Raw genomic sequence first — 25,861 nt, 5'->3', positions numbered from 1 at the left:
GTTGTGCTCCCGTGCTGACTTCGAGCTGGGGGAAGCACCTCCTCTTCTGGCTCTGAAGATGACAGTGGCTCCTCCCTCTTTTACACTGGACACACCAAAGCCTCAACCTCTTCCTGCATTGGAGACGGCAGCAGCTCCTCCCCCTTCTGCACTGGAGTTGGGAACGACCCCTCTCCCTTTGGCACTGGAGATACCAGAGGCCCCTCCCCTTTTGGCTCTCGGGATGATAGCAACTCCTCCCCCTTTGGCTCTGGAGACGGCAGTGGATCCTCCCTCTCTGGCACTGTGGCAGACAGCACCTCCCTCTCTGGCGTTGGAGATAGCACTGGCTCCTTACCTCGTCTTCCCTTCTTTTGTTCTGGTACAGGCAGTTTGGTCTTCTCCAGCTTTTGGGCAGGCAGCTCCTCCTCTTTCTCTTGGAGGGGGCAGCATACCGTCTTGTGCCCGAATTCCCCATACGTAAGGCACCAATCTTGTTCTTCGAGGCCAACCCGCTGGGTTTCTGATGCGTCTGGGTTCCAATAGATCCAATTATCCATTTATTTAAACTATTTTTTTTTTAATGCAGTCCTGCTCAAAGGGTACTATCTCACTTCCGACAGTGCACAGATAATTACAGCATTACCGAACACCACACCTTTCCATTAAATCACACATTAAATGTGTAAATGCACCACCTACAGCAGAAGCTCTTTTGGTTATTCAATGTGTGTATTTCAATGTGCTAATAGAAAAATAAACAGGCAGACATTGTCAAAATTAATGCAATTAAATGGTGCAACTCAAATAATTGCATGAGATTTTGGCATATTTGCATGTCAACAGCTTGTGAGTCTTTTTTATGACTGCATATAATGGATTATCTCTTTCAATAAACAATACTGTTCATCTCTGCTAAAGATCAAACTGGCTTCTTTTGTACACATAAGAATTTCAATAATTTAACAAAAAAACTGAATGATATTCAGAAGTCCCAGCACATACAGATTTTATACTGTAGTACTGTAGGATAAATTACATTGTGTTGAAATAGCCTATGTTCAGTGTACAAGGCTGTCATACGTCAGGGCAGTATGTCTGCAAGACATTCACATATTCACTTTAAGTGAGTTTAACTGGAGTTCTCAGATCAATGACCATGTCCCTTCGGGTAATTTGTCAACAGTGGATTTTCCTCTGAGCTTGTAGACAATATCCATTTATGTGCATTTCAGACCTGGTGTAGAAAACCAACAGCACTACGCTGTCTTACTAAAACAACTGCTGCAATGCAGAGTCTAATCAAAACAAACACAAAAAAAAAAAACTAGGAGATTCCTAATAGAGAACAGATTTTACTCGCTAGCCAAGAGACCCAAAGTCTACTATTAATCTGTACACTATGTTCCACTTCTGCACAGCCTTATAAAGACAAACACTTGGGCTGCTTTTAGTTGTCCAGAATGTTGGAGCTTATGAAGGCAGCAGGGATTTAAATGTATAATTGGCACAGCTGTTGGAGAATATGCACTCTATGTTCGGACCCCAAACTGTACGTACTGCAAGATGTCTTGTATAGTACTGTGATGTTGATTTCTTAACAGCTTCAGTAATTAGACATAAATAGACATTACACATGTCTATTGAGCTGGATTTGCATAATGTAACTGGTTTTGATCAGCAGGATTTTTTTCTGCTGTTTGCTGAATTCTTGTTGCACTTGCACATGACCACATCATTATTCTGAGAGAAAATTAGTAATTGGAGCTTGGCTGTGACAAGCCCTGTGCGTTTTGCTATTTGCTAGGGAGGAAGAGCATGTCTCATATTTCAGAATACATTTTATTCATGAATGAACATTGATCATTATCGTAATTTTTAAGATTACAACTGGAAAAGGAATACTACTGAACAGCTAGCGCTTTATTTGCTTCACTGTGATCTATGAAACAACTGCAGTCAGGTAGACAGGAGGAAATGGTTTCCCAACTCCATGACTCTTATCATTTTAGATTTAATCTGTTAATAAAATATTAGTTTTTCTTTTATTGGCGTCTGATGTACTGTATTACATGTATTGTACATTTCCCAGCCTTACCTTATGAGAATGAGTTAGACTGTAACTGTACTTTGCCAATGAGATTTCTTTACTAAGCCTGTAGTTATGCTCGGTAAGATGCAGGAAGTGAACATTGTAAATAATAATTCTGTGTGAATTTTGAATGAATGGAATAAGACATTGTGACAGAGAGCGAATGAATCCGAGTCAACAATCTCCCTCCTGACCTGTGAGGGCACAGTATAACAGGAACAGTGTGTCCAGGACTGGACGGTTTGACAGTTCATACCAGGGTCAGTCGGAAGTCGGCCATCCAAAAAGAAGGTGAACCAACAATACTAGAAGTCAGCGCTTTACTGTCATAAGTGATGTGTCAGTCATGGCTTGGAGGAAATGTGATTGCACTCACTACCAAAGGGGGCTTGACTGAAGGTATATCAAGGTGTGTGGCCAAGCGATTTGTTCCTTTGTTATGGATACAGATGGACCTTTAAAAAGGAGTACAGAGATAAGATAACCATGAGTGCTGTATTTTGTTTGTGTTTCTAACTGTTTATTTGTAATTATTAGATGGCTAAACACCTGGGAGCTGTCGCTGTCAAGCCAGCATTAAAACCTGGATTACAGCTACTGCACCAAGTCACTAATCACTGTGTATTCACCACCAGCACGGGAGCACCGTGCCTGGACATTGGTATTATTTCAGAACTGATATCCAGTATTAATTCGCTGTGCAAACTACACATTGCTGTGTAGCTGACAGCACTATTATTGAACTGTGAAAAACTGAGAAAAATAAAAATAAAATAACTGTTATTTTTGGAGCACTGTGTCACCTCTACACCTGTGCACTACAAACCACTTTACCACAGATATGTAGCTTTAGTTACCGCTGCGTCCCCAGGGTTGAGGTACAGCTTTCTGCATCCAGACCTCCCTCAACTGCTCCCCAAGAGAATTTGGGGAATCTGACTAGTGTCTAAATCTGGTCTAGCTTTTCCTTGTGTGACGTATTTTGAAGAACTGGGCCACTATTGTACTGCAATCTGAGCCAGTAATACAAAATGAATAGAAATAAACAAGAACAAAATGTGCTACCAGAACCAGCATGGAAAGATAAAAACAGAAGATTTGTTCTTGTGAAAGAGCTGTCTTTGTTCCATACATTTAATCACTCTTATTTACTCATACGACAGAACGTTAAAGGAATTTATTTTCCAGAATGGGACCAGAAAAGCAGTTAACTATTGTAGATGTTAAAGTCTTCACCAGCTTTATCAAAGGGGGAAACGAAAGATCCAAGCTAGACTATAAACAGAATTAAGGATTCACAAAACCAGAACCCCCAAATTATTACAAAACAGATGTACTGTACTTAGTATTAGCATCAATGAGTGTATTCAAGTGTTTTTTTTTAGAAATACAATTGAATAATTGAGTCAGTTTTAATTATTTAATTTTATGGATTTAAAAGTTAAATAAGCCCCAACAACTAGTTCATTGTCCCAATACCTAGTCCCAACACTTAGTTCCTAGAGTATTGTTTTTAGTTATTTTATTCTTTTTGAGTATATTAAGGAATAATACAGTCATTTGGTCATCCAATTGTTATACAGAAAAGAAATAGCACTGTCATGTCATTGGTATTAATAAATTGAGTTTGCAAATTGCAATGCTCTTCAGTCAGATATAGGAAAATGGAACTCGTTAAAGGGACCATATTTTCTTTTGTTCCCAGACATGAGGCCATGCACAACTCAGCTGCTGTATTGCTATTAATACACTTCAAGCCTTTTTTCGCAGAGTGTCTGCTGTTTGAAGACAAATTCAGTAATCTGTTTTGTTTTCATGTTGTACATTGAAAAAGTGTGCAGATGCAGGAGCTTTGTTTCTTTTTGATAGAATACGCTGTCTCAGTACAGTTCTGCCCTGGTTGGCTATAGTCTTCTGTCTGTCTTTGTCTTCTAAGTGTTTATCATTTGTAGTTTCCGCCATGCAGTTTAGTACAGTCAAAGTCAGCACTGCCTTTAAAGTGACCACAAATTAAACATATTGAATAAATTCTGAAAAATTGCAGATTTTAGATGTATTGTCTGTATCATACTGTTTTTGCATTCCTTAGTGAAACAAATACATTCTTCTGGTTTAAAAAAAGAATAAAAAAACATTAAGTGGTAAGAGATAATTATCCATTGGTTTGTTGAGCAATTCTTTTTTTCTGTTTTGGTATTCTGTTACAGTTTAAGTGCACAGCATGTTTGGAATTTCTCAAAAACAATACATTGCAAATGTTGTGAACTAAACCTATTATATACTTTCCAACCACGCAGTGGACAAGCCATCCCCATCTGGGGTCAGGAAGTGACCTGGTGGCTGTTACTCTCCATTATGTTCCGAGGGCCATTCATCTGGCACAAATGAGCTCCTAATGATCAATTCTCACATCAGACATGCCAGAGGGACGGGGAGAGAGATGAGCAGGGATGCTAACCTGAAGCAACAGATGCTTGAAAGATGCATTAGCTGAAATCTAAAGGAGGATTTCTGTGTTTTTCAGCTGAGACAATCCTTACTCAAAGAGCTTTCTTTTTCACTGTCTGATCATCGGCTATGTCCTTCATTGAAATGAGTTCAAAAAAGATAAATGCAAAGGAGAGCTCTATGAAATTGAACCTTTTTAATCTTATGTGCTGGCTGCTAACAGAGCTTGTGGAAATGAAAGCTTCAGGGCAGGGGAATTGGAAAGCTATAAGTAGACACTGCAGAAGTGACATGCATCACTCGGATAAGGATGTTAGTGAGGTGCTTCGTATTCAGCACCACGACCCACCTTTCAAAAGACCTTGTGTTCTCTCTGCTCACTTTCCTTTGAGAATGCAAGTGCACAGAATTGCACAAAGTTGGAATGTCTCAGTGGTTTGGCAAGGCTAAACTGTTTGAGGATCTCAGTGAGCATAACATATTTATAAGGCTGTGTGCTACATTCATTATACACACTAGAGAATGTATATGGATGTTAAACAGAGCATAAGAGGAATGTAACTGACTGGCATGGATTGTGGGTTGTATTTCAGGTTATTAGGCAAAAAGTTATATGCCGCATCCATTCAATATTCAATCTTTATGAAATGAGTGGTGGGCATGAATATGTTTTAAGAAAGTGTACAAGCTATTTCACTAGCTGAAAAGTTGATTTAAATTTTAGAAATGGAGATATATTATAATGAACAGTCCAGAGCATCTTTGACCATTGTTCCATAGTCAAATTTCTGTGTTCTTGTGCATACTTTAGCCTTTTAGCCTTGTTCCCCTTTCTTAACAGAGGTATTCTTACTACAACAAGTCTTGATTTCAAGAGTGACCTTCGTACTGTTGATCTGATGGACAACGACACCTGTGCCTTCTGCCAGTTCTGTTGTCAATTCAACGCTTGTCTTCTTTCTATTCCTTAAGGATATTAACTATTCCTCATCCTTGTTAGACAGCTTTTGGGGTCTTCCAATCCTGGGTTTGTCAATTACAGATGATGTTTCTCTGTATTTGTTGATTATGCTTTGGATATCACACCTTGAAAATCAACTGATGTGAGCTATTTCACTCAATGTTTTTCCTTCTTTATGCAAGTCAAGGTTGTTATAATAGTAGAAAACACTAGTGGAGGCTTTGAGTAAATTGTTGATGCTCATAATGCAGCATGTCTAAGACTTTTGCATGGTAGTGTACATGACCAAAAAATAGAGCAGGTTTGGAAAAACAAGGTTGGATTTATATGAATGAGTTTGAAAGTTTAATATGGCGCAGACAAAATCTTTAAATTGAAGACAGTTTGGTGTCTTAAATATCTGGTCTGTCTCTCAGCACAGTTTAAAGGAGAATTCATTATGAATAATGATACAAAATTATTGAAAGGTCTGTTTCTATCAGATCCAGTGTGACAAGAAAAACTGAAATGAAACTGACAGTTACAAACACAGCCCTGTTTTTAAACAGCACATTACAGTACAGTTTAGTAGCTGACATTGGTGAGGCTTTGATAAGATGGCAACATTAAATTATTGAAAATGAGTTATTCCCATCACATCTATTCCATCTGAAGCTGTATCCATAGGGCTCCACATTGAAGGAAGTGCAAAGGCAGAGAGCATTATTATCATTTTAATGTGACTACTGAGAATAATAATTTAACTTCTAGTTGTTTCTTGTTGCTGTTGTGCCATTACATGTATTTCATTCCACACAGATGGGCCAGTAGTGTATTATAGAACATATTACTTTTACTATTACTGTATAATTGTTCTATATGTCTGGAAATGTAGCAAGTTTGGTTTCTCTAAGACTGTTCTAGCTGCATCCATTGGGTGAGAAACTGTAGCCGGTTTCATTATTGTGTGGATATCCAAAATATGTACAGAACTACTCCCTTATCTGTAGTATTATTCCTTTAAAACTTACAGTACCCTTGCAACATATTAAAATGTACGTTTTAGTTTATTGTTTTTAATTTTCTTTTTTTAACGATCTTACCACTTTGTTAGTGCTTTGCATGTAAGCTAGACTCTCAGTCATCCAAAAAACCCTCATAAAAAAACAATCCTGGTAATTTTTTGTATTAACTGAAAAAACAGATTTGAACTGGATGTCTCTGACACAAACTTGTTTGTTGAATTTGGAACAGAAATAGGGAGCCAATGTACAATATTGTAACATTTTAATCAACCCCCATAGATTTATAGATAATCCCTTCCTCCTGCTAGTTGTATATGAAATTTGTAGACACCTCCTTTATAGGCAGAATGGTTCAAAGGTTTACCTGCACCCAGATCACAGTTTAAATACTGAACATTCAAAATTGACATAATCTCAGACCTTAGTAAAGTCATTAAAGAAATTAAACTGACTATGCTACCAATTTACTGCACTTTCACTACTTTCATTAATACCATGATGAAGCACACGTCCAGCGACTACGAGAATAATATTGATTCTGCAAGAGAGGCATTACAGCAGGATACATTACAACACACAATAAAAAATACATACAACAATGGACTTTTATAATGATCCATGCAGTATTGTGGTACTGTTTTGTATCATATCATGACTCTAGTGTGTCGTTCTTATGTTTCAGAAAAGACCAACACCTCCTGTCACCTGTGAACTGCTGGTACCTGGTCCTGAATCAAACAAGGAGAGAGAGCCGTGATCATGCCACTCTCAACGATATCTACATGAACAATGTGATCGTTCGACTTTCCCAGATCAGCGAGGATGTTATCAGGCTGTTCAAAAAGGTAACCTGTGTTTGTCTATCTTTTATTTCTCTTTGCTACCCAAATAACATCAAGTTGTGTGAAATGCAATCTGCTGAGACATAATTGGCCATTGGCGACATAGACCAGAATATCCGTAGCCTTTTCTATAAACGACATTGTACTGACAAGTTTGAACTTACAATAGCAGAGCGTAGAGGTTCTTTATATTATAAATGTGACAACTTGTCACATCCTGATTTGCACACACCAACCAGTAAGAACCTTTCTAGGAAAATGTAATTTTCATAAAAACAAATTATCAACAGAACTCTCCCCTGCCACGCAGTCAAAACAAAAATAAAGCCAGCACATTGCTGAGATTTCTGGGGTCTTAGCAAAACATTGCTTGGTGTTTTCACCTGAAGGTTTCCTGTGGGTGATTGTTTTACGCTGCCTTTTTTTTGTGCCATGAATTGGCATGAATTACTAATGTTTGCCATCTCAAACAATTCTAAACAAGAATAAGACATGGTCACTATGTTGCTAAACCAGCATAACACAGTTTAGGTCAATTGCGCAGTTCAAGCTAGATTGTGTCTTGCTATTATGCAGCTGAGTGCTCTGAGATGGCTTTAATGCCTATAACATTAAATAAAGAGCATGATGATAGATTTTCACAGTTCCACAAATTGCCTACCATATAATGCTCCCACACCATCACTATTGTAATTCATCTGGCCACTGACTAGCTCAAAGAGCACATTTAAAGTGTTTCTGTAAATGTGTGAAGTGTCAGGACTTCTGTCTGGTATTGCTGTTTAAGACCTATCATAGCAGATATAGGTGACGTGATTATTGGGTTTGCAATTATTTAATTATTGCAATATGTCTGTTGGTTATGGCTACACCCCCTTCTGTTGCTTAAAACATTTACAATATTGTGCAGTTGTTTTTTTAAAAGGACATTGAACTTTAATTGTAATGTTGTGATAAATGATCTTACTCAATTCATACATGTTACATAACTCATACTGTCTTAGTTTAAGGTCTCGCATGAATATACATGCCTTGTGGTTCAATGAGCCAGCCTTGTTAAATCATCCAAGATAAATAAATGCTTCCTGAGTTCCTACACATAACGATAAAGAACTGAATGTGAGGTATTAGGCTGGATATGCAGTGAGTCACAAGAGGATGGTTTGCTGTCACTAGGTGGACCCTTTGGTATAGCAAACCTCAAACATCTGGCCTACAGTTTAAGAAGAGATGACTAACTATTCCTCACATGAGGTGCAGTGAACATGTGAAGAATGAAGTAGTGAAGTAGAACTGGATTTAAAGTTGGTAAAAGCTGAGAATGAAGTGGCGATACAGCAATGCAATTTGACATTATGGCATTAGTAATTTTGATCTGCAGTAATCTAGTCCAGAAACCAACATGAGACCTGACATTAGATTCATACAAAACCTGGGGCTGAATGGTAAAATTGAATAGTACAACTATATTGAGGCTACTGTTCAAAATTGGTAATGCTGTGGTCTGCTAAAATGTTTCTGGTAATATTTCTTCAGGGTAGTATACTTGTTGTAGCTATTGGTATAGAGCACAGCAAACGGTCCTCTCTGTGTAATAAATTAACTCAAAATGTTAAAAGCAGTCAGTAGCAGATTCTCTCAGTGCATCCTGTCAAATATTTTGCCTGAATTAACGAGGGAGAGCTAGAGAGAGAGAGAGAGAAAAGCCACCTGGGAGTGTTTTGCAGCATTTGTCCTCCAGCTGTATGTTCAGAATCCTGAGGGCCCAAGACTGAGCTGGGAAGCAGGAGAGAACCAAAGTATTTTATTTCATACAATGTGGGTTTATATAAATCAGCTCCACACTTTTGCTGGGCCTTATCCTATAGGCAAGATCTCATCCCTTCTGCATAGTGATTATATAATGTGTATAAGCTCAGGTATAAACACAGCTACAGAAACTTTCCAAACTCATCATCGATATTAATACTATCAAACCAGAGCTATAGTACAGTGGCAAAAATTAGGCAGTATTGGGATACCACTCATATTGTTAGGCAAGAAAATAAAGCAGCGTGACAGGTTTGTGAGTTTGGGGATTTCCCGTCTAACCCACACCCATACTTTTTGTTCAACCTTTTTATTTTTAGAAGTCTTTTAAGGCAGTGTTTAACATGGCAGAAGAGAAGTGGAGCGTTGCCTCGTACCTGTGTTTGATTTTAACCTCCCTTAAATAATATATACATGCTTTTCTCTCAGGAGTTTAGTATACCTAAGTTAATGATGCTTGCAACTAAGGAGGTTAAATTACACAGATTAGTGAAGTTAAATTAAAAGCAGAGGCAATTTTCCATATTGTATTGGTTTCTGAAGCCTGCTACTTTTAATTAAAACAAGACTGTAACTTTGGCAGCACGAAATGTTTACAATCATACTGTTACACAAACTAAATAAACATGACTGCACTCTGCACGTTTACGTATCACCGTATTACATAAAGTTACAACCTACTGGTTTGAATAGAATCCTAGTGATAATATACTGTAATTGTACCTTACTTTCCATTTACACTCATTGGCAGATTAATTAGCACCCCTCACTCTAGGTGTCTTGCAGGAGAATGGTCCTAGGTCAATGAAGTAAGTAAAGGTTTCATGAATGAAGTGTTCATATTCATCCCACAGATGGTTATTTGCATTTCAAAACCAACAGTATGAACTCCTTATTGGGTTTATTTATTGATGTACTGTGGTTATGAAGTTGTTTCTGTTATTAGAGAACTGTTACAAATGGAGGCATGATGCATAGTGCATGGTGAATAAGGAGCTGGAAACACAATTCTGACCATAGGCCTGCTGGTACTGTAATAACTGCTGTTTTCTTTTGGGGTTGATTAAAGTGTGCTGCTATGGGCTTGCATGTGCACAGCACTATGAAAAGCAAGCTTCTGTGTTTTTGTTTTGTAGAAGATATTATTGCTTTCAAACTCTCAGCTTTAATTGCAGCCTTTGTGTTTTAATGGTATGCAAAAACAAAACATCCCTTTATTTTATTTTCAGAGCAAAGAAATTGGGCTGCAGATGCATGAGGAGCTGTGGAAGGTCACAAATGAACTCTACACTGTGAGTAAAGAGATATCATTTTGTCAGTTAGAACTCTATTATCTGCAGGTCTGAAAGATAATTTGACATTTGAAATACAGCGAGCACATTATAATGACAAGGCCCTGCTCTGGATAATGTGCCTAGTTCTGCCAATGGCATTACAGCCTCGGGGTAGCAGGACCCTGTAATCTGTCAAATAATATCCTTGGTGACGGAGTCTGTGTTTTCCTTTCAGTTATTTTATAAAAAGATGTGGATAACACAAGCAGAGGTTCAAAATGAATTAAGAAAACAATATATGTATCTGGATTTTGATTTTACAGTTAGACCTAACAAGCCCTGCCCACTATCCCACAATGAACACACTTGAGTGCACAGGACTTAAGTAGCTATTAGATGTAGCTATTGTGGTTAAGCTAAACCACACCTCCATCCTGGTAAATCCCAATAGTGTTGTGAATGTATTTGACTTTGCTGGTTTTGGTAATCATGCAGATGTTTCATCATTTCATTCTCTGAGGTAAACTTTACAGACCATGCATGCCAGGTAAACTGCACTATCCAAATGTAATGCTGAGTGTGTGTTTATTAACCATTGGTGGCAATCTCATGGTTAATAGTCACACTTGAGAAATGTGTCTTGACAAAAATACTTAATAAGCCTTAAAATTCAGCAATATCCCTCTGTGACCGATGAAAAGTGAAGGGCAAACCCAGCAGAGGTTTCTTTATAAATAAAAGTCCTCACTGATGAAAAAGCTGTGCTGGTTCTGGAAAATTGTAAGCCTCTGCAGCATTTCCATTTACCCTAAAATTAAATCACCACTAAAGGAGATTACTGATTCAGGGAATTCATGAGCACAAGACACTTCTTCACTTGCTTTACAGAGGGCACAACTTGCATTAAATATTTTCTGAGTGAGTGTGGTTGGTCTCTGCAAAGTCTCTCATTCAACTTGTTTAGACACACTGCAAAAACATTCACTGTTTCTGGTAACAGAAGAGTTTACTCAATGGTGGTCAATCTGAAATGAGTAAGCGTGAAATATTATGACTTACCCACCCACACTCGCACAGCTTTCACGGTTTCCAGTTTCTACTCTTACCTTTTTATTTTTAGAAACAAACTACCTACAGTATGTTCATAAAGTTTATCATTTTACGTCATACATTGTAGTATAATATCAATTGAGAGATGTCTGGAACAGTTTATTTAGTATTGCACTCTTCACTGATTAAATGACCTACTTTAGCACTGTATAAAAGGGTAATTGTCTGTTTCTATGAGCATTTCGCAGAATGCATTTTGAAAGTGTCAGGTTTTCATGCAAGCCTCTTGTTCTATTTCCTGTTGGTCCCCGTGCTACAGTATTACCATTATGAAGCAGCGAGCGACAGTCACAGAAGATCACTATTTAATGATTAATGTTACCTGGGATGTATTTACCTCACAGATAAAAAGACTAACGTGGGCTATTATATTATTTCGGGGGGGGGGGGGGGGGGGGGGGGGGGGCATTATAAAATATTAAGTCTTTGCATAGTATACTTTTTACTAGGGGGTTTAGTTGATTAAAAAACTTAAACACATAACTGCATCTTTGAGATGGTACAGGCGTTTTAATTTCGGTTTTCGTTCAACTGCTTAAAAGAATAGGTCACTACCAGAACCACCACTGTGTTTATCATTAACTTTAATCGTGGCTTGAATTTCTACAGTTACATTATTAGAGAATCAATCTGCTTATTTTCATCGCAAAAGACCATAACACTTATAAATTGTTCATGCCAAAAAGATTTAATATCTGCCTTTCTTGGCATGAGAGTGATTGTTTTATGTGATGTGAAAAGTGGTCTGCATGTTATATGCTGAAAAACAATGTAGAATAAAATATCAATATAATTTAATTAGCTTTTTATACATGTGTACAATATTAGCAGCATAATATACAAGTGGCTATATTGGTTACTTATTGTGTTGGACTGTAGAACAAATGCAGAGGTGCTCAGTGTTTTCATTAGTCTATGCAAGATTTATTTTAGAGACTTACCACTACAAATCTGTAGCTACAAATACATCTGAAGATTGACTGCAAAATGCCTGCATGTTTGAAATAAGACATATGGTATTCAGTGTACTTTTACAGCCTCAGACCACAGACTTCAAACACAAGCAAAAAAAAACAAACTTTGCACTGGTAGTTTAGAAAGCCATACAGGCCTGCCAATCAAGCTGTTATGTGCCGTTAACTCACAAAGTGCTTCATATTGAGGAGCGATTAGAGTGACTAAGGCAGGGTACATTTCCGCTACCCTCATTCTTCTTGCAAATCAGTTTCCTGTCCTTTGCATTGCAGCAGCGTGCTTGAGTGTTGCTAGGTTACCCTATGCTTGCCTTCTGAGAAGTTTGACAGAATCAGACTACCCTTCCACAGTAGGTTTCATTATCACAATACACTGTTAACAGCGTTACCAAAACTTAGGTTCAAGAAACTACAAACTACTCATTGTGAATGTATTTTGTTCATAGTTAATGCACAGTGTTTATTGTTTTTCTCTTAAGAGGATGTTTGACTAATGTCACATTTGCATTATGAAAAGGAGCTGTACAATTATGTTGTTGCAATATCAAATAAGGCCTGCAGTCTGCAGTACAACATGCAACAGGGCATTAAACAAAAAGTCTAAGAGCGCTAACATTTTTAAATTAGATGGATGGATAGCAAAGGTGTTCTCATGTTCTTCTCTGTGTGTGGTTATGGGTTTGTAGCACACAAAAAAAAACTGTGCCTGTTTTAGTTAAATCAAAACATGACAGCATGTCAGCTGTTGGCTTTGCCATACAGAAACGTATAATACAAGCCTCAGCAAACTTTTTTGTTCTAATAAATAAAACTACAATATGCAAAGGGGGGTTGTTATAAAAGAAAGTAACACTACAAATATATCACTACTGTTATATGTTGGTTATATGTTGGTATATGGATAGTGTATGGGACATACTAGTTAATAAATAGTGCTAATAGTCATTCAAAACTGCACTAAACCAGTAAACTGTGAGCAATATCTATAGGTATACTTTGATAAGAGATATAAAGGGAACTGAAAACAATGCAACAGTCATAAGAGTCTTGATAAAAATGTATTACTGTATAAACATGCGTACAAGGTTTCTCAAATAAAAAGCTATATTCTGTATAATTGGAAAAAACTCTACAATATGTAGTACTAATGTAGTATACATGATGATGTTGTACAATGATGTTTTTATTGTAAATGTGTGGAAGTGTTTAGTGTAGGATTTAAAAATGTAATCTGAGATTATTTTTCTGTAAATGTTGGTAAAAGCGAAAGCCGTTGTGGGCTGTGGTCTCTGCTGGGAGTAGCCCAGGCCTGTGTGCCCAGAGGAAACCTGGGGCGGAATGCATTCCATCAATTCCTGCTTCAGTCCAGCATCTGACTAGCAGCTGACTGCTGCATGTGAGGCATGATATTGTTTACCACTGAACCATAAATCCCTCTGTATAAACTGTGATTCAGCAGGGAAGGCTGTGTCAGGAGGGCATCATTTCAAAACATGCAGCAAGATCAAAAGCGCGGTAGAGGAGAGCACATGGCTTACTCCCAGTGTGTTTATTATTAAATAACACATATTCTTATTTAGTCTTGCCAGTTGTTTTGTTTAATCCATTTGAATGGTTTCCAATATGACACCAACTGGACAGATTTCAGATACTGAATACTTTTGTGACATAAACACTACCTCGGTTGATTAAAAGCATCTGTTTTGATTTCTTGTCTTACTCGTGTTTAGATTAATTGAATATGCACCACTGTGTAAATTCTGCCAGTGCATTTGAATAGGAGATCTGGAGAGTGGTATTGTTGAGCTGCCTTCCCGTTGTGATTTTAACACTGAAGTTGGCTTATTCCCGTCACACTCTTTGTGAAGTCCCACTTGCTCCTACTGTAGGCTCTCTATTTACCGACAAAATTGTCTCTGAGTTTGGTCAACTTCTTTACTGTATATCACAACGTTGGTACACAGGGACCACTAACAGCTCAAGTTCTTTGTTCCAACCAAATGTGCATTATCACCAGATACTGTACACATTAAATAATTACCACTAACTACTTGAAGTGTAACACTATAAGAAAGCAGAAACACCTTTCTGTTAATGCCTTCGTGGTTTTACTTCACTATCCTGGTTTCTGGTAGTCCAGAAGACAAATGTTTATAAAGCCTTTTTTATCCCAGACATGCAAAAATATCCCAGTTTGATTTTGGAAATAAATCAGTGAGGAAATTCAAATGTTAACAAAGAACTGCTTCCCCGTTGTAGGTGATGAAAACCTACCACATGTACCACACTGAGAGCATGAATGCCGAGAGCAAGCTGAAGGAGGCAGAGAAGCAGGAGGAGAAGCAGTTCAGCAAGTCAGGAGAGCTGAACGTCAACCTGCTTCGAAATGAGGATCGGCCACAGAGACGCAGCTCGGTCAAGAAGATTGAGAAGATGAAAGAGAAGGTGCTCTATGTTTTCCAGGGCTCAGAGATATATATATATATATATATATATATATATATATATATATATATATATATATATATATATATATATGCACACACACACATACACACACAGTATAGGCACAGAATCCTTTGAATTAAGTAGTTTGTGAAAAACGCATTGCGCACTGAGGAATATGCACATTTATCAGTGTTAATCACTTCATAAATATAATATTATTGATTACCTAGTACCTTTTTAAATTTTGTTTTCACTGCAGGTGCCATAAACAAAGATTATATAGGAAGCGGTTGTTTGTGATATTTTGACAAAATATATTTTAAGTGTGTCGCACTAGAGAAAGTGGCTTAAAACCAGGACTTTAAGATTTTGAGAAAAATGTTATGACACCGGGACCTTTGATGGAAAACCTGGACTGTCCCGGCTAAACTGGGACGTCTGGTCACCCTAATCAGTGAGGAAGCTATGTATAAGTACACTGTACTTGTAAACTGTATTAATTTATGAGCCAGTACATTGACCAAGTTGAACTTTAGATACTGTGGATTAGGAGCATTATGTCATCCATATAAGATATCAAATGGAATGGAATTAAGCTGTGCATTAACTTTTTTTTTTTTTTTTTTTTTTTTTTTTTTAATAAAATGCTTGGATATAAAATGTCTTGCTATTTTGTATTGGCACTTTGGAAGCTGTGTAGTGTAGTTCTACAGACTTATTGTGAGACACTGAAATAGGTATGTTCAGGCCAGTGTATTCCACAGCTATATTTCACAATACAGTGCATACAGTCTGAACAATGCAAACTGGTTTTGGAAGCAATCTGTTCAAGTGATAGTACATTATACATTGCAGGTGCTCAGGCCATGATGCTGTGAACACAACAGGGGTATTTCTAGGGTTAGTTGGAATGGAGCATCCATTTCAATATAGATGCTCAAGGTCAAGGAGTTAGCCTGCTTTAAATTATAGTCTACTAGACATTTGCAAACCAGGCTATTGAAAACGTGATACTATGTAAGTGCTTTTTTTTTTATAGGAACGCAAAATAACAAGCCAGGCTTCACCATGCGCACCACTGCAATGCTTTTACATGCTGCTGCCATTCTTCTATTGCAGAGACAAGCCAAGTATTCTGAAAATAAACTGAAGTGCACCAAGGCTAGAAACGACTACCTGTTGAACCTGGCAGCAACCAATTTTGTTGTGGCAAAATATTACATCCATGATGTCTCTGATATGATTGATGTAAGTGTTATTATTATTGTTATGCATGATGATTCCTGACTGTTATCCCTGGTGCCAATGCATGTCACTCTTTACATCTTTCCATACCCGTTTGTGATGAAACTTAGTAGTAACATTATTTAGCATACATTATTGAGAGTACTGGCTTCTGGGGGTGTATGGAGGAGGTGTATCTGCCCATCTGTATGTCATATGTTATTCTACACAATTCTGTGCAAACTGTTGATATATGTTGACATCCTGTAAAAGATTTCTAAAGTGAATCAATTAACATTGTTGCAGATTTCCTAACTTATTTACTGTCTTCGCTCAGTATCTCTTTTTATGTTACATGCCAGGTTTTGGATTGTTAAAAATGAATTACTTTATGTATTTCTTACATTCCACCCGAGAGCTTTACTTCTTCTATTTGAGCCATAAAAGTTGCTGTTCAATTTCGTAGATGTGAATTAGAGCAATAAAACACCTTTTAGCTGGAACAAAGATAACCTGATGACCTTTAAGGTGAAGGTTGTGTGGCCAAACCTCCTTCAGTTGATTAAAAGGCCAATGCCACAACATCTCAGCATTGACTTTACATTGGCACATAGTGCCACCTGGTGGAAAATGTTGCTAATCTTAAAGGAACATGCATTTGAATTGCTGAACATCTTTAAAAGAGGATCCTTAAAAAATTTAGGCATAAGCTAAATAAAAGTTGTTGCATAAAAAAAACAATCTGTCATTGGGCTGAGTGGCTAATATTGTGTGTGTGTGTGTGTGTGTGTGTGTGTGTGTGTGTGTGTGTGTGTGTGTGTGTGTGTGTGTGTGTGTTTTATAGAAACTGGATCTCCTCTTCCTCACTTACTTGATCAATTTTTAGTTTGAGGCTACAGATGTCTTTTTGTCTCATATCCTTGTCAAGTGAAATCTATAGGAAACGCAGTCAAGCATGGAACTCGAGTGCCGCACTGCTGTCTGTCATCGTTAATTATAAGTCTTATCTGCCAGGGATAACGGAAGAGCAGCAGTGTGCTGTGTGAAACAATGATGCGTTGGCACCCTGATCTTACAGTGCTTCCTGTAGAGAAGCATGAACACTGTAAGCTTGTAGAGGTGGACAGGAAATGAAATCTAAAAAGTGATACAAATGACTCGCTCTGTTCTAATTGAAGGTCAGATTTCTTGGAAATCCCGAAGGTGCCTGATGCTCTCGTGTTGTATTCACATTTAGAATTTTACATCTTGCACAGAATCTCTCTGCTGGTAAGAGCTGCTGGCTGATCAGTTTCTGTGGTTACTGCTCTGTCGCTAATGGCAGGGTTAGTAGAAAACTGCAAGAAATGTGGGTGTGACCGTGAGGAAGAAATCTTGGGAATTAAAACCAGTAGCTGCAGTGAAGAAAAGGACATATTGTACAGTAGTCACATATCGGCACACTTACCAAATTATGTTATGCACGCACCCACACAGCAGATGGCTACTCTATCACAAGCATTAATACCATGTATCTTTGTAAACAAGGGATTTAAAGGAGCTCCCTAATACAAGCTGAATCACAAAACTATAATTGTGTGAATATAGTAATTGTTACAGCTCTATATAATGGTATTTAAAACTGGATTTTTTTGTATGACTACATATCCATCCTTACTCCGGTCCCACTGCAGTCGGCTACGTGACGAATTACTGTACTTTAATGCTGTATCTTACCCACAGAGATGTGTTTAATTACAGTTTCTCTTGATTGTACACCTTTATGGTTTGTGATATCATGAGGCATGTGGCTTCATAAGCTTGCTTTTAACTAAATTGCATGTAATGAATGAATGATCCAACATGACTCTACCACTTCATCCGGGGTGTCTGATGAGTAAAGCGCAGGCCTTCCTTCTGCACAGATAACAACCAGCCGATATAGGCTCCACCTGGATCCACTGGTGGCAGTAGGCCAGGTACTAGAACAAGTTGAAAGCATTCTTCTAACTTATCCATTAAGTTTTTTTTTTTAGTCTTGAAATTGAGTAGGCGTGCTGTCTGGGCAATCTTAGCACCTTCCCATTGGTTCCCAATTATTATATACTCCATATATTTCATTTTGTTAAGACGTCTGTGTAATATAAACATCTGATGTCTGTTTTGTATAAATATGCTTAAAGTTGCCTCCATTCCTGTATGTGTGTAAATGGGGAATACCAGTACAGTATCTCTAATAGTTACCAGGCAGTGTCCAGTTTGTTTGTATTTTTCCATTAACGTTTGTGCTGTCAGCTTGTGACATACACAGCTGTTGTTTGACGGCAATTAGTCAGGGCCTAGCATTATTTCATATACTATCTTGCGTTTTACAGTGAAGGTAATTTGTAGAAGGATTTATTACTGCCAGTGTCAAGTAATTTGAAATCAGGGGTGACAAAGTAATAAAAGGAAACTGTAAATGATGATAATGAAATCCAATTTAATACCAAGGGTGGCTTCTGTTGTATTGCTTTGAAGCTAAAAGGTTATGTGTTCCATCCTATCACTAGAGTAATAAATATATGAGAGACCTAGGTACAGTGTGAAGGGAAATATAAATATAGGGCACAGACAGTGTTTATTTATGATTCAAATTGATGATGTATTGATGGGTTGTTTTTTTTCCACAGTGCTGTGATATGGGTTATCACGCAAGTCTTGCCAGAACCTTCAGGACCTACCTCTCTGCTGAGTACAACCTGGAGACCTCGAGGCACGAGGGCTTGGACATCATTGAGAATGCAGTGGACAACCTGGATGCACGCAGTGACAAACACAAAATAATGGACATGCACAACCAGGTCTTCTGTCCGCCAGTGAGATTTGAGTATCAACCCCACATGGGAGATGAGGTACTGTACTTTAAACTGTGCTTGAATTATAGCCGAGAATAACAGAACAGTTTGTGCTCCAGAATAGTAACAAGAGTAGTAGCCAAGAGTTTTGTAGTCAAGATGCAGTCATTCTTTGGTAGTACTACTGGCCAGAGTCATAAAACAATGTGCTGTTATACTTTAGTCAAATCAATTAGGTAATACTGTATAGTCAAAGCAGGGGTACTTATTGAGAGTACTTATTGTTTGTGTCAGCTGTAGGTTTTTTTTTTTTTTTTAACAATTATTTTTGGAATGCCCAATTATTATTCAACTTGGCTCACCGCTGCAACCACTGAACTAACTCAGGAGATACGAGGACGAGCACATGCGTCCTCCGAAACGCATGCCGTCAGCCATACACTTTTTTTCGCTCTGCAAGCTGCTGTGCAGCCATCTCAGAACTTACAAAGTTGGAGAACCACACAGTTCTGAATTGCGTACAGGCAGGCCTGCAAGCCCCCAGCCAGCCACAGGGGTCGCTGGTGTGCGGTGAGCCAAGGATTCCACAGCAAACCTTACCCCTCCCGGCCCAGGCAGGGCTTGGCCAATTGTGCGCCACCCCCTGGGAACTCCCGTCCATGGTCTCCAGTGGCATAGCCTGGATTCGGACTGGCGATCTCCAAGCTATAGGGTGCATCCTACACTCCGGGCGGCATGCCTTTACTGGAGGCGTCACTCGGGAGCCCCTGTGTCAGCTGTAGTTCATCATTATTTATACTGTGCTTTGATTTGTTTACAGGTGTGCCAGGTGAGCGCCCAGCAACCAGTTCAGACTGAACTCCTCATGCGCTATCACCAGCTTCAGTCCAGACTGGCAAGCCTTAAAATAGAGAATGAAGAGGTAATCTATTGAACACCAAGGGAAAAGAATGAACAGAACTAAACACTCCCTATTAGTTTCAGTGTTGTATTGTTGTTACTCTTGAGTTTTTAGCTGTGATGCTTGTTGTTATTCTGTGGAGTAATGGGTGTCCACTGTGTTGATTTACTACATCTCAAAAATATAGTTCCATTTCTCACCTTTCTTGTGTCTGATAACTGACAAGGAAGTGTTGATTTGCACTGCATCAGCAATATGTCTTTTTGTTACACTGTACACTGTGTGGAAGTGTCCCGGAGGCATTTTACACACAGCTATTATAGCTGTCAGACTGCTTTCATTTTCACCTTACTTAGTCTGACCCCAGGTCAGTGTGCATTAATGCAGGGAATGATCATAACATCTCCTTTAGGAAAGAGCAGTCCAGCTAGACGTACTATTATTTAAAGGTCACATTTTGTTTTGCAAGAGTTATATAGTTACAGCAAATATAACTCTCACCTGTCAATTTCTGGTGTAGAAAAATGTCAGTGTTTTTTTTTTAAAGACGTTTGTTTTATATGTCTATTTAGAAATGGACGCCCATTCAGTGCTTTTTGTCTAATCAAACTTAAGATTGCAGAATTATTATGTTGTTGTTTTTTTTTTTTTTTTAAAGAGATTTATATAAAATTGGAAAGGTTGTTTTTCTTGGATGTACACAATCTCATTGCACATCTTATTTTAATAGAATTAGGTTTTGTCTTATATCAACACATCTTCTAAACAACACATTAACCGCACTGATATTGTAGTTTTATAATATCGTACAACAGTGGCGAACATGAACCAAAGCACACCACTTGAATGGTTTGCTGTTGTTAAGGACAAATCTACTTTACTTTGGGGATGTCAGAGTCTCCAGACAATTCAATCATAGTCTTGTTGTAGGGACACACAATTGGTGTCTTGAGTCTACAAGTACATCTTTTTTTCACAATATATATATATATATATATATATATATATATATATATATATATATATATATATATATATTTAATGTATTATAAAAAAATTATTTCAGTTGTCTATGTCGTTAAAGGATTCCTATTCCCTCCCATTAGATGCACTGAAAAAAACTTTACAAAGAAACCTCTAGACATAAAAAGGAAGCTTTCTAAACTGCATTTGACATTTTAGAAAAACATGGCACGCAGTCCATTTCAAAAAGGCTTTTACAAAATAGTGTTCTGCTTCACTTCCCAGGTTCGAAAGACCCTGGATGCTACAATGCAGACCTTACAAGATATGTTAACTGTTGAAGATTTCGACGTGTCAGATGCGTTCCAGCACAGCCGCTCCACTGAATCCATTAAGTCTGCTTCTTCTGAAGCCTACATGAGTAAAACCAACATTGCGAAAAGGAGGTCCAACCAGCAGGAAACTGAGGTCTTCTATTTTACAGTAAGTTGTGATTTTCCTGTCAGAGCGCAGAGATTTGTGAGGGCGGATGGTTTCTTAGCATACTCACCCTTCCTACCATAGAGGATGAAACGAAATAATAAAAAGGGTAACGTTTTTACATATGTTACGAGAGTTTTAGGCCTTAGAAAACCAAATATGGGTTTGATCCTCCAAAAGTCCATGCTGAAAATAGACCCCTATTCACTGACCCACTATGCACAAAGTGCAGAGAATGAACTTGAATCACTGGTTCTTCTAGGAATCGAATATGATGAGAACGTTTTGTTGCTCTTTAAAACCAGTTCACCAACCATTCACTTCCCTTTACAGAAATTCAAGGAGTACCTAAATGGCAGTAATCTTATCACAAAACTCCAGGCCAAACATGACCTACTTAAGCAAACCCTTGGAGAAGGTAAGACGTGTGATTTATGTAATTTATTCACTGGGTCGAAGTTTACCAGTCTACCAGGCAATGGCAGCCTGTCGCTGCCTAATTATACTCCTGAACTCAAAAGAATATATATATATATATAGCAGAATGAGCAGAATCCGGTGTTGCAGTATTTGTTTTGTATATAGAACAAAAGATGTACCAATGGCAACAGGGTTGCTAAGATAATGAAAAAAGGGCATGGGAAATAACTCTTTAAATTATGATACAGTAAATACTGTGTAGGCAAAGCAAGTACAACAGCATTAGGTTGCTGGCACTAATACTGGGTGCACAACTGTCCCCTCAGTTCTAACTGTGGCACCTCACAATGCTGATTACGCCCAATAAATCACAGAGAGTCGCCAGGCAGGCCACTAAGCAGCTGTTCTTATTGCAGTTATTAATCTAATGGGTAATAGGAGAATCTCAGTCCAGCTGCGCCCAAAACACAGATGTAGAAGTCTTGCTAAACAAGACACAAGCCCATACGGTAAATTAATGTACCATTGTATCAGCACCAAGAAAAATAATATTTTCAATGTGCAGAGTTCAATACAGGAATGAGTGCCTCAGATGTTGTTTTTTTTTTTTTTTTGTTTTTGTTTTTTTTTTTTTTGTTTTTTTTGTTTGTTTTTTTTTAAATGTAGGCAATTCAGTGTTATTGTTGTAAGTGTGTGACCATGCAGTGTGTCGTATGGTACTGTTTTCAATGGCTTAATTTTAAATTAGCATTTCCTGTAAAAAAAAGTTCAGACCGGTGACAGATTTGGTGTATTCTCATCGTGTTATGGGATTTTGTAATCTTATGTAGGTTTGAAAATGTAAATAAATGTTACAAATATATATATATATATTTGTAACATTAAAAGAGCTAATTCTCCGGAATAATGTAATGCGTCATTTTAATTGGTTATTTCATTTCATTTAAATATTTGCTTCAAGGGTTCATTAAGAAGCACTTAAGTAAGTAAGTGTTTTTAGACACAACTTGGGAATCATGTCCAGATACATGAGGTCTAAATGTGCTATTACAGAATAACAATGAAAAGGTAGACATGAAAAATATCATATCTTAGAAAAAAAACATTCAGTGTGATTTGCATTATAACTGTGCATGCAAACCGTTTCCATCCCTGCTCCTTAATGTGTTTTCATGTTAAACCATAATGAAAACAAAGAAGGATTATCGAGGGACCTGCCAAAACTTGTACCAGTAATGTCCTTTATTGTCAGCTAGAAAAGCTTTTCTTAGCGTCGCAGTTATAAAGCATGTTGTCATTTTCAGAAAACAATTTTGAGCACACAGCAGGCAGTTACAATGATTTCTCTGTGCCATTTATATTGGGTGCTTAAATCTCAGGGGGAGCTTTGCCACTGCTGGGAACTAACTCTAATGGTCCCGTAAGCTAGCCTATTTCTGCACCTCAAATCAGCTCAAGTTTTTTTCTAAAGCCAAAGAAGTAATATACTGGGGTTGGGAAAAAAAATTGGAAACTTCTGAGTAAGTGGGCTGCATTTCACATAGGTAAATTCAAATGATGTCAATGGCAAGAACCCTGTAATGTAAAGGGCGCATCTGCCTGTTGCAAGTCTGTAGCACCGTGCTGCTGCACCATGTCTCTTGTAATTATTTTAAAACTAAACACCTTGGAGACAACTGGTAACTCAACAGTTGAAATCTAAGTTGAATTGTAATTATAGGAGACTACATCAAACAAGATTGTGTTACATCAGACTAGCTCAATGATGGCATTACAAGCCCAATGATTACATATGAAGTATGGTGCAGCTATCCTGAAAGCATTTTTATATAACAAAAAACTTAATAACAAAAATATCTATATATGATCATAGAAATGAGAATTGTTTGTATTTTCTAGTGTTCACATTAAATAATTGCAAACAGTTATTACAGTATATGTTATAGTATACTTTTATAAGTATAAGAGTGCCTTTCTGTGAGTCCCTGACAGAAGTATTGTAACAGAAAGGGATGATGTTAAATGAAGCAAATCAGGTTTTTGTTGTGATTCACAACATCCTATGAAGCTTTGAGTATATAATGTTCTTGAATATTAAACTTTTCTAAGTGATGTGTGACAGGAGAATTGCACAAAGCAAGCACGAGGGATCAGCATAAATGACACATAAGCATCACGTTTCATTACAATTCTGAGCAGTTTTCCTTTACCGTCTGTTACTAATCTTTTACATTTATATGTGCATGTTATGCTAAATATTAATTTGCCAAAACGCTAAAGAAATTTCAACTTGATTTGCAAAGTTGCCTTTCAATTCAGTATCAGTAATTCAGTATCCTGATAAAAATTCAGTCATGGGGCACAGACAAGTCTAGTCCTAGAGCTTGCTTAATTCCCAGTGCTTTTTTTTTGGCTGAGATGAGTGTTTTGAATTGAACAACCCCTTCTGCCTTGAATGTGTTGAGGGAATTGTTTGCCTCGTTCCTATCAACAGGTCTCATAGAGAGAGATCAGTGAGTTAGAAGAGACACAGCTGGATGTCACAGAATATTTCTCCCCCATCATCCTAGACATTTTGCCTTAACACAAGATGTGCCCAATTCTTAATGCTTTCAATCTCAGGTTTCTAAGGGAACCACTGAATGTCACTTGTAACAAATGCTGATGCTGCATCTCCAATGGTGTTCAATATGAATAGCTCACAGCGTCTGATTAAATGGGCCGAGACACTTCATTGGTGGGAAATTGTCAGATGAAATATAAGATTGAGCCATTCTATCGTTATTGACTTTATTAAAAACAAAACAAAACAAAACAAAAAAAAACACTGCAGGGGGAGGCGGGTAGCAATACCATGGAACATGCTACAATTAATTGTGTTTAAAAAAAATATATACTAAATTCCAGCAATGTAGGTAAACCTAAATAAACCAGATTACCATAGGAATTGAACACTCATTACTACCCTTAACCTATGCACTGTACTAATATTGAAAAAATGGTTCTGTGGGTTACTTGCTAATAAGATAGTAGCTTAGTACAGGTGGCAGATATTTGGTCTCCAAGGACAAGAAATAAATCTGATTGGAATCAGATGTTCACTAAAGCACTATCCCACGTTTCAACCCAAACTACAGACTTCAAGTCAAGGTTTTGAAAAATAGTTTGGGATCATCTGTCGCTGCAAATAAATAAAAGGAAAAATATAAAATTATTAATTCTTTATAATGTATTTCTTACAGGGGAAAGGGCTGAGTGTGGCACTACAAGGTAAGAATTATATTATATTAGGTTAGGTGCTGCTTGCCTGCCTCTTCATTTTTAAACCCCAATACAGTTGACAATGCATCTGAAACCCTGCTACAAATAATTAGCCTGGTGTTAAAAAAGATTGCTTTTATTTTCTGCAACAATATGTTCCATCTGACCTGCTCCAGCTTTCCCGTTAGTGCTGTGTCAGCTCAATTTAGTGCAGTTTCACGGTGTTAGTGACTGTGTTTGAAACCGGAATTTAGACAGAATTGTGTAGAACTCCTAGAGACTTATCTAAAGCTAAAAATTCCCAATCATAAGACTTCATAACTAAGCAAAACTAAAAGAAACTTATAAAGTAGACACATGTTTAACCATGTTTTACAAAACACAAAGAAATGTTTCATTGAAATGTGTGTCTAATTTTATAACCCTAGGGTTGTATTTTAATGTTGCTACCTCTGGGTTTTAAAAAGTAACAAATAACAAGACAAACAGCAACTGTAATAAATATAACAGATGTTTATTTGGTATTTCATGATGTGTTAGAATTAAATAGATCCACACACTTTTTGTAGTTGTTGTTATTTGGGACTTTTTGAAAGTCACCATAAAAGGTAGCAATGCTGTATTTAAAATGTTATTATAGTGTTTCTTTTTAGTTTACCCTAACATTGTGGTTTGTCTTCTTTCACAACTGTAAAAAGGCCTCTGAACCTTGATCTTCAAAATATTATTCCAATTACTGTGCCATTTAGGTTTTCTTTCTTGTTCTGTAAGGAACGCAAGTCATTCTTTTTTTTCTAGAAAAAAAAGAGAGAGAGAGAGAGATTTCACGTTTTAGTAATTACTGTAACAAAAAAA

The 25,861-nt window shown here is 37.5% G+C and overlaps 1 protein-coding gene across 2 annotated transcripts in view; it reads left to right on the top strand.

Annotated features, from left to right (window-relative positions):
• LOC121329249 (SLIT-ROBO Rho GTPase-activating protein 3-like) overlaps positions 1 to 25,861 on the top strand; it is a 73,757-nt gene that overhangs the window by 30,964 nt on the left and 16,932 nt on the right. For both annotated transcript variants that reach the window (XM_041274744.1, XM_041274743.1), the window contains exons 3-11: positions 7,167 to 7,329; positions 10,365 to 10,427; positions 14,753 to 14,938; positions 16,061 to 16,189; positions 18,817 to 19,038; positions 19,802 to 19,903; positions 21,131 to 21,328; positions 21,659 to 21,743; positions 24,988 to 25,015. In XM_041274744.1, coding sequence (XP_041130678.1) covers positions 7,167 to 7,329; positions 10,365 to 10,427; positions 14,753 to 14,938; positions 16,061 to 16,189; positions 18,817 to 19,038; positions 19,802 to 19,903; positions 21,131 to 21,328; positions 21,659 to 21,743; positions 24,988 to 25,015 — 1,176 coding nt within the window. The remainder of the gene's footprint in view (positions 1 to 7,166; positions 7,330 to 10,364; positions 10,428 to 14,752; positions 14,939 to 16,060; positions 16,190 to 18,816; positions 19,039 to 19,801; positions 19,904 to 21,130; positions 21,329 to 21,658; positions 21,744 to 24,987; positions 25,016 to 25,861) is intronic.

Source organism: Polyodon spathula, chromosome 16, assembly GCF_017654505.1.
Source record: "Polyodon spathula isolate WHYD16114869_AA chromosome 16, ASM1765450v1, whole genome shotgun sequence".
NCBI lineage: Eukaryota > Metazoa > Chordata > Actinopteri > Acipenseriformes > Polyodontidae > Polyodon > Polyodon spathula.
The sequence above is the reverse complement of the archived record's forward strand: the minus strand, read 5'-3'. Positions and strand labels throughout refer to the sequence as shown.